General features: G+C 39.5%; 1 protein-coding gene across 4 annotated transcripts in view; it reads right to left on the bottom strand.

The window, feature by feature from the left end:
* The window catches only part of PPP2R2B (protein phosphatase 2, regulatory subunit B, beta), a 701,789-nt gene that overhangs the window by 651,120 nt on the left and 42,532 nt on the right, over positions 1-8,137 (bottom strand). For 2 of the 4 annotated variants that reach the window (XM_006874503.1, XM_006874506.1), the window contains exon 1: positions 5,085-5,561. The exons of the other annotated variants lie outside the window; for them this stretch is intronic. In XM_006874503.1, the coding sequence (XP_006874565.1) occupies positions 5,085-5,158 (74 nt within the window). In that variant the 5' untranslated portion in view covers positions 5,159-5,561. Of the gene's footprint in view, positions 1-5,084; positions 5,562-8,137 lie in introns of those variants that run through there. 4 annotated transcript variants of the gene reach the window in all.

Raw genomic sequence — 8,137 nt, 5'->3', positions numbered from 1 at the left:
ACATAAAGAAAGCAAAATGTCATTGAGAAAGACAAGAAAGAAGGAAAATGTCAAAACGGATGTCAGAAGAGACACTGAAACTTGATCATAACATCCAATATCATGGTGGTGGTTATGTGCCATGGAGTTGATTCTGACTCATAACAACCCTTTTATAGAGTTTCTGAGGCTGTAAATCTTTACAGGAGCAGAAAAGGTCATTTTTCTCTGGCGGATCAGCTGGTAGTTTCGAACTGCTGACCTTGCAGTTCGCAGCCCAATTCGTAACCACTATGCTACCAGAGCTCCTTTTATTGACATAAGATAGGCAAATTTGTACATTCTCCCATTCCCACCCTCATTTAAGATTTGGTGAGCATCTACTCAGTGTCAAACTCTATGTTAAACAAAGAAACAGAGCCTGATGATGAACAAGGTTGAATTCCTGTGGCCTGGTTGCTCTTGGCCATCCAGAAGATAGATGTGTAAATAAATAGTTTCAAAAAAATCTGATGGCTGCTCTAGCTCTGATCATCAGAAGGAAATGTGTGGTGTGATGCAAAAGTTAAGAGCACTGATTTTAGATTCAGATGATTTGAACTTGTGACTACAACCAAGTTATGTCTCTGAATGTACAACATGGAGTTGATGACACCACTTTCAAGGGATTATTGTAAGGTGCATATAAGATTATACTCACACAAACAAAGCACTTAAAACACAGCAAGTGGTCTTCATAGGTTTGGTGGTACAGCTGCTGTTTCTCCTCATTGCTCCTTCCCACATTATGGAGATTTGTGTGACTCATAATAACAACTCCATCTTTGGAGATGGACTAGGAAATCTTCCTCGAAAGACTTGAGTTGAATTTTAAAAGAAAAGCAGGGGTTTGCAGCGTGAAAATGAGAGGGAAATTCAGAGAAAGGAAATAGCGTGTGGCAAGGCATTTTAACCCTGTCCCTTTAGGAAATGAAAGTGTCTCTACTGATTTGTGAGATTATCAGAAAAGGCTCTCGGATGCCAGATGCTAAACTGAGTCCCCTGGAAAATATCAGGCAAGGGTCCTCATACATTACTGGTTCTCTTGTTCCTTTGGGCCTCCCCTCCCCGTCTGTCCTCATCTGAATGGCTTCTTTTGGGCTGTCATTGTGATTTTATTCCTCTTATCCTGAAATCATTTTACTAAAAGAATCCTTCCCAACCATGAGAAAGTAAGCTATAGTATCCCTTAATGAGATCCAGAGAGAAGGGAGTACAGTTGTGACTGTCTTCTGAAAACCCTGTTATTTGGTTGCAGTTTTTTCTAGTTGTTTACTCTTATTTCAAGATAAAGAGGAGCACTCTAATAAAACCAGTCCTCCCTCAAGTACCACTATAAAAAGACCATTTCCAACCAACAAGTAAAACAACATGTACTCATATAGGAATGAATATTTCGCAGAATTGTTTTCACCTATGGTCCACATATAGATAAAGATTTCACCGACACAATAGCCTTCCTATTTGTCATCTTTTCATTTAAGCATAATTTACTGAGCATCTATTATGTGTCTAATAGTATGTTATTGTTAGTGCTGGGAGTTCAGGTAGTAAAATCACATGTGAGTCCTGTGTCTGCTGAGTGGCACCAATGATGTGTGTTTGACTACTCGCTGAGGGACTGGCCATTCAAATCCACCCAGCTGTACCACCAAAGAAAGACCTGGCAATCTGCCTCCTTTAAGATTATAGCCAAGAAAACTCTATAGAGTACAGTTCTACTCTATAATAAATACAAAGAGTCTCCATGAGTCAGAATCAATCAGCAGCAATTAGGTTTTTTTGTTCTGTTTTGGTGTGTAGGCCATGAGAAAGCTCTGAAAAGTTTTAAATGCTAGAGGGGGTGTGGTGGGAACATGATCACATTTCAACATGTTATTTGATTATAATATGGAAAACCAATCTTTCTCTGATTGATGAAGAAACAGGCTTGACAACTGAAAGTAGGAGAGGGAAGGAAAAATGAACTACTATATGTTGATCACATGTTTTTAATTTATCCTATATTCAAGCATTTACTATATATAAAGCACTTGGATAATACACTGGACACGGTAAATACAATATAAGAGAAGACTGTTGTTGCTGCTGTTGCATGGTGTTCTAGATGTATACCTTATGAGGTATTTTTACCAATAGTTTACAAATGGGCAAACTGAGACTCAGAGAGGTCAAGTAATTCATCCAATGTCACCCAGTTGACATATGGCAGAATTGGGACTCCAACTCCATGATCTTTCTGTATCAAAACAAAACAAAACAACCTCCCCCCACCCAAAAAATAAAAATTAAAATACCACCAAAACCATGTCAAGGCAAAATCCAAATCTTCTAACAAGTATGGTTTTATTTCCTAAGTAGTCCAGGAATTGTTGAAGATTTTAAGATGTTCTAGTATTACTCTTAAGGAGATAGTTCAGCTCATTTGTATTTCTTGGACTTTTACAGAGATTACACAAATTGGGGAGTGCAGTTGATCTGTAGGATAAATATTGGACTAAAAATTTGCAGCTGGTGGTTCAAGGCCACTAGCTGCTTTTCAGAAGAAAGATGAAGATTTCTATTCTTGCAAAGATTTGTAACCTTAGTAACTCTATACAGAGTCACTATGAGTCAGAATCAACTCGACGACAATTAACAGAAACATACACAAATTATTCACTCTTCACTTTTCAATGAACTAAAATATGAAGTTCCTAGCCACAACTTTTCCCAAACCACCTACAGAGTAACATGATTGCTAACAGTATAGGAAGAAAGACATCAAACTAGATTCATACTGACATATTTTTCTTCTTAGATAAACTTTAAAGAAAACAAAAGTATAAGTAGTTCCTGGTAACTTATTGGCTATTCATCCCAATCCATCCCAACGAGATGGATTGGCACAATGGAAGCAGCAATGGGCTCCAATGTAGCAATGATTGTGAGGTTGGAGCAGGACCAGGTGGAGCTTCGTTCTGTTGTGCATAGAGTCACTATGAGTCGGTACAGACTTGAGGACACCTAACAACAACGATTCATTGATTAAAATGGTGCCAGAGATAATAAATAGAAACTCAAAAAAAACTTGAGTAGCTAAGAAAACACATAGAGTGTGGAACTCAGAAATAGCATCCATCACACACTGAGTTGTTCTAAGAACTTTGTATTATCACATTTAATTCTCATAACATCCTGATCCTGAGAATTACATTTATTTTCATTTTTACTTTTAGTTTCCATTTCAGACATAAAAGTTGGCACAGAATAATTAAGTTCTTGACCCCCCCTTGCTTGGTCTGCAATTCATGCTTTTTCCACTTTCCTCTATCTATGATGATAGTTCTCACCAGATTCTACGGTCCTTACCTGTTGCCTTTATCAGACTTACAAGAAGTTTAAAAACATGTCCCCTTTCCCCCTCCCCCTAAATATGGTGACAGTGGGTTTAGCAGTTTTTTGTTTTAATATATAAGCAAAATGTGGTTACCATTTTGATTGGATAAATCAGGTAAATTTTATTTAAAATAAACACTTTTAAAAGTTCTTATTACTATGGGGTTATTGCAGGGTTGTTTTTTTTTGCTTCTATGATATAGGACATTTTGCTTGTTTAAAACAAAAAAGCAACCGAATGAAACAGTGTTTGGGTTCTTGAAATCTAAGTTGCAAAGGGAACCTATTAGAAATATAAAAATCATCTAGGCATCTTTCTTAATAAGGTAAGTTTAGGTCTTTTGTACTTGGAAGATATTCTCTAAGATTTTAATTTCACCTCCCCAACTATACATAAGCACTATACAAGATATTTCTTAATAAAGAACTATTTTTCCAAGATATTTTTCTTTAGCCACCAATAAAAATTGCAAGGGAAATATCAATATCCAATTTTTAAAAATCTACGAAATGTCCACTTGCATGGAAAATGCCATCCTCAGTCTCAATTCAAAGGTGAGCCCAAACTCTACTCTGCCTTCTCCCTAGACTTTTGTTAGAAATCAGCCGATGGTACAATATATTTGGGTTCTGCATTTCTCATTTTATATATCTAGCACTGATTCCTAGGCTCTTGCTTTGAGGATAACAAACAAGGTGAGTTTTCAGAACAGGTTGGTCCCCGGCTCAGTTCCAGAAGAGCTTGGATCTGAGATGGGATTCAGGCACCTCACCACCCTGAGCCCTCTTCAATTCAGTACTGCTTGTAGAACAACCCCTAAAGTTGACAAATGACTAGCCAGTTGTTTTTCCTGAAATTGCTCTATTATTGTAAGGCTATGTTGGATCAAAAGAAACAGGCAAATCACATATCCAGGATGCACAACCAGCAAATAACTATAGAAAAGATAAAACCAGTAGTGCTTAGTTGAAGGTACATTTTCAGAATGTTTATAGGGTGTGCACACAGAAAGTACACACACATGTATGCAAATCACACTAGGTACAGGGGGGGCAGAGGAGATTCCCAGAAGCAACAACAACTGAGGGCTGCTTGCACCCAGCTCAGCTCTTCTTAAAGCATTAACTTAAGATCATCACAAACCCATTTACAGCAAGTTCTGAAAGTCCGTTATGTTCTTACACTCTGCAACCTAAGCTCAGACTTCACGTTAACCAATCAAACCATCAACACAGTAATATGTAGTAAGCTCCTTCTGTTTTGCTAATTGCTTTCCTGGGCATGCACCAAGTTATTAAACAAACAGTTGGCAACACCGAGAGCTTAGATAAATGTATATGACAGTATCTACTGAAATACATACATTTTTTACTCCACACTAGTTCCAATGACTTTTTTTGCATGTTAAATGGAACCAGGGAAATAGGAAAGGTATTTCTCAATTATTTTCTCATCAGCTGTAGCAGCGTAGAGAGCACCTTTTAAACATTACCCTGCTTCTCAGAAAAGATTTCCTTTCCCTAGTAGAAGACAAGCTGATTTTAGAAGCAGATCTAAGTCTATCAGATGCAAGCTTTTGCCAGGAACGACAGTCATCTGGTAGCTACAGAAAGCAGTGTCAGCAGAGCCTGTGGCAACTGACACACCAGCCCACTTTTTCCCACCCATTTCCCTCTCTGGTCTGTACCTTCCGTGTGGCAGCTGGAAGAGAGGATGGTGTTCGGAGGTCTGAAGATGTAAGGCAGGTAACGAGAGAAGCATTTCATCTTCCCCAAAAAATAAAAAATAAAAATTTACATAAAAAACCAGTCTCCTGAATCCATACGGATTCCCTGGGCCTTTAAAGCTGGCTACATTACCAATATGTTTATGTAGGTTCTCTCCCAGATCTGCAGAGCTGGGAAGCCAGAGGAATCACTGGAGATGGGTCCCATTTTGCCATCAGCGCCAGGAAGCAGTGCCTTACATTTCTGCATGCAGCTCAAACTCAGAAGCCCCCAAGCAAGCTGGGATATAGCCTCTTCATTGGCTGCAGCTCCTGTGAGCAGGATTTGCTGAGTAAGTCAGTACTGTCTGTAAACACACGCTGAAATGCCCTGCCTGAAACCTCTACCTTTTCCCATGTGGTCAGTTTCTCTTTTAGCAACAGAAATCCAGCAGGATACGGGAGTCGTGAGGATAAGTGACCATCTCTTATTTAGCTGAAAGATCAGATGAAACAAAGAGAGCATAGTGTTCCGCCCTGGAGGGAGATGCCTGTTAAAAGGAGCCACCCTTAAGACCATGGATCCCAGGAATATTAAAGTACAGTGCAATGAAATGGGTCTCTGTCCCTGCTTAATCTAGATTTAGAGTAACTTTTTTTTTTTTTAATACCAAGGCTTAAACAATAGGACCATTTATTATTTAGGTGAAGCCCAAAGCTGGACTGAGTAGTTGGTGACAGAGAGCTAACACAGTTTGTGTTCTAACAGGGCTTTTTTCTTTTCTTTTTCTGCCAGCCCTCACATTAAAGCAATAACTTAGTCCTGAATTATCGGCGGTACACATACAAGACCATAGCACAAGAGTAGAGAGTAAACCTGAGGAAACTAACCTTTCACCAAGCCATGCACCCTGATGGCATATAAAAACTTGGGGAAAGTTAGTCCAAGGATGACACCAGCTTTATCAAAATTCTCTATGAGATTTCAACTGATAGATAGGAAGACAAAGAAAGAGAGAGTGAGAGAGATTTATAAACACAGTCCCTAATTCTGGGCTCCTACTTTGAGGATGAGAAACAAGGGTGAGATTTTAGAACAGTCTCGTCTCCAACTCAGTTCAAGTAAAACTTGGACCTGAACTGGAATCAGAAAGGTTGAGATTGCTAAAGGATGTGGCCAATCACTAAATACTAGTAATTTGGGGTGAGGGAATTGGTTTTGTTTTGGACCATGAAATAATTCTGACTTTGGATAACTTATCACCAGAAGACAAGCACAGGCGCCAGCTTGGGATGTATAAAATTGATAAAAGATACTATTGTGTGCGATGAAGAGAAAGAAGTCAAGAGTCCTTTGTGCTACATTCTGAGACATGGGAAACAATTTAAATGGTCTTTAGAAGAAAACCTATATTGCCCTGAATGGGATTTCAAAAAAGAAAGTTTAATCTATAGCTGAACCTTGATAATCTGTTAGTACATTTTTTTTAAGCCTTTATGGGCTCACCTCTTCAAAAACTTATCCAAATTGCCACTGGAGGAATGTGGTAACTGGCCCAGGAGATCAAAGTCTTAGAATCATAAAGCCAGTGAAGGCTATGGTGATTTAAATGGATGGCTCCATCAACACACCACCTCTGGTTTCTGCACATGGTGATAGGAAGACATTGGCAGAGTCAAATGATTTAGTCCTGAGATAATCATGTAACACACCACCCTTCTGAGATAGAGGGGTTCAGCTAGGTAGGGTCATCCAAAATAAAGTCATGCCTTCTTGTTGTTCGTTGTTAAGTGCCATCAAGTCCGTTCCAACTTGCAGCAACCCTGTATAGGGTTTTGGAGGAGCAGCGGGTGAGTGTGAAGTGCTGAGCTTGTGATTCAGTGCTGACCTTGTGGTCCAGTGCTTACCCTATAGCACCACACCAGGTAATGCCTAACCAAGGTCTAAATGGTCTTCTTTGGTTGTGTGGGCATCTCAAACTTATGACAAAAGACCATATCCAGAGAGGTTGTCCAGACATATGCTTTATATACAACCTATGGTCAGCAGTAGGCAAAGTGGAACGTGTTTTGAAAGTAAAATACCAGTGGGGTTAGCATCCAAGTCACACATGGTCATTCCAAACCAGCCAGTACCCTTGACCCCAATGAAATTGTCTTCCCCAATCACAATGTAAAATGATCAATTTGGTGCCAGACCTTCATATCCTACCTATCCATACGCAGAATGGACAAAGGAGAGAAAGAACACATTTGACATTTCTTCAGGCATCTGACTCCATGGCACAGGCGTTGCACTGAATTATTTCAATGGTTTCAGTGTGCTTTTATATCCTTTTACTTTTTGATTTACTAAAAAAAAATTTTTAAATGAGGAAAGTGAGTGACTTACAAGTTTTCAAGAGGGAGATTAGTTTCAGAGGGTACAGGGGAAGGTAGAATCTCCACTGAGTGGTTTCCAACCTGTCTAGACAGGGCTGGTAAAAGGAGATGGGGATAAGACTCTTGTGGTTCAATAATGAATAATTGCTGTCAGGACTGATTGTGAGTGTTGAAAATGTAAAGGTAGACATTTTCTAACAAAAGGAGGGGAGTGGCTGATCTTGCAGTCCAGGAGCAGAGGACCCTGGGACCATCAAGGGAGAAGATCGGAGTGTGGGACCCTATCCAGAGAAGCAGCGACGCCAGAGATGGAGGCAGAGATGATGACGTGGAGAGATGGAATGGCTAGAGACTTTGGACACAAGGAGGGAGAGGGGCTGTGTGCTGGTGGCTGGGGGGCAGCCTTTGGTTGCTTGAATGGTTATATATTCCTGAGTGCTTCAGTGTACACATAAAAAACAACAACAACAACAACAACAACAACGAAGGGATTGGAAGCAGGTTCATTTGGATGATGATGCATGGAGGGGATTGTAGTCACTGCAATGAAACAAAATACAATAGGATGAATGTAGAGTTGATGTTCTCACATGTAAACTATCACTCAATTCACAATAAAAACTTATATAAAAAAAATAAAAGAAAACAAACAG

The sequence above is a fragment of the Chrysochloris asiatica genome, unplaced genomic scaffold (genome assembly GCF_000296735.1).
Source record: "Chrysochloris asiatica unplaced genomic scaffold, ChrAsi1.0 scaffold00280, whole genome shotgun sequence".
NCBI lineage: Eukaryota > Metazoa > Chordata > Mammalia > Afrosoricida > Chrysochloridae > Chrysochloris > Chrysochloris asiatica.
The sequence above is the reverse complement of the archived record's forward strand: the minus strand, read 5'-3'. Positions and strand labels throughout refer to the sequence as shown.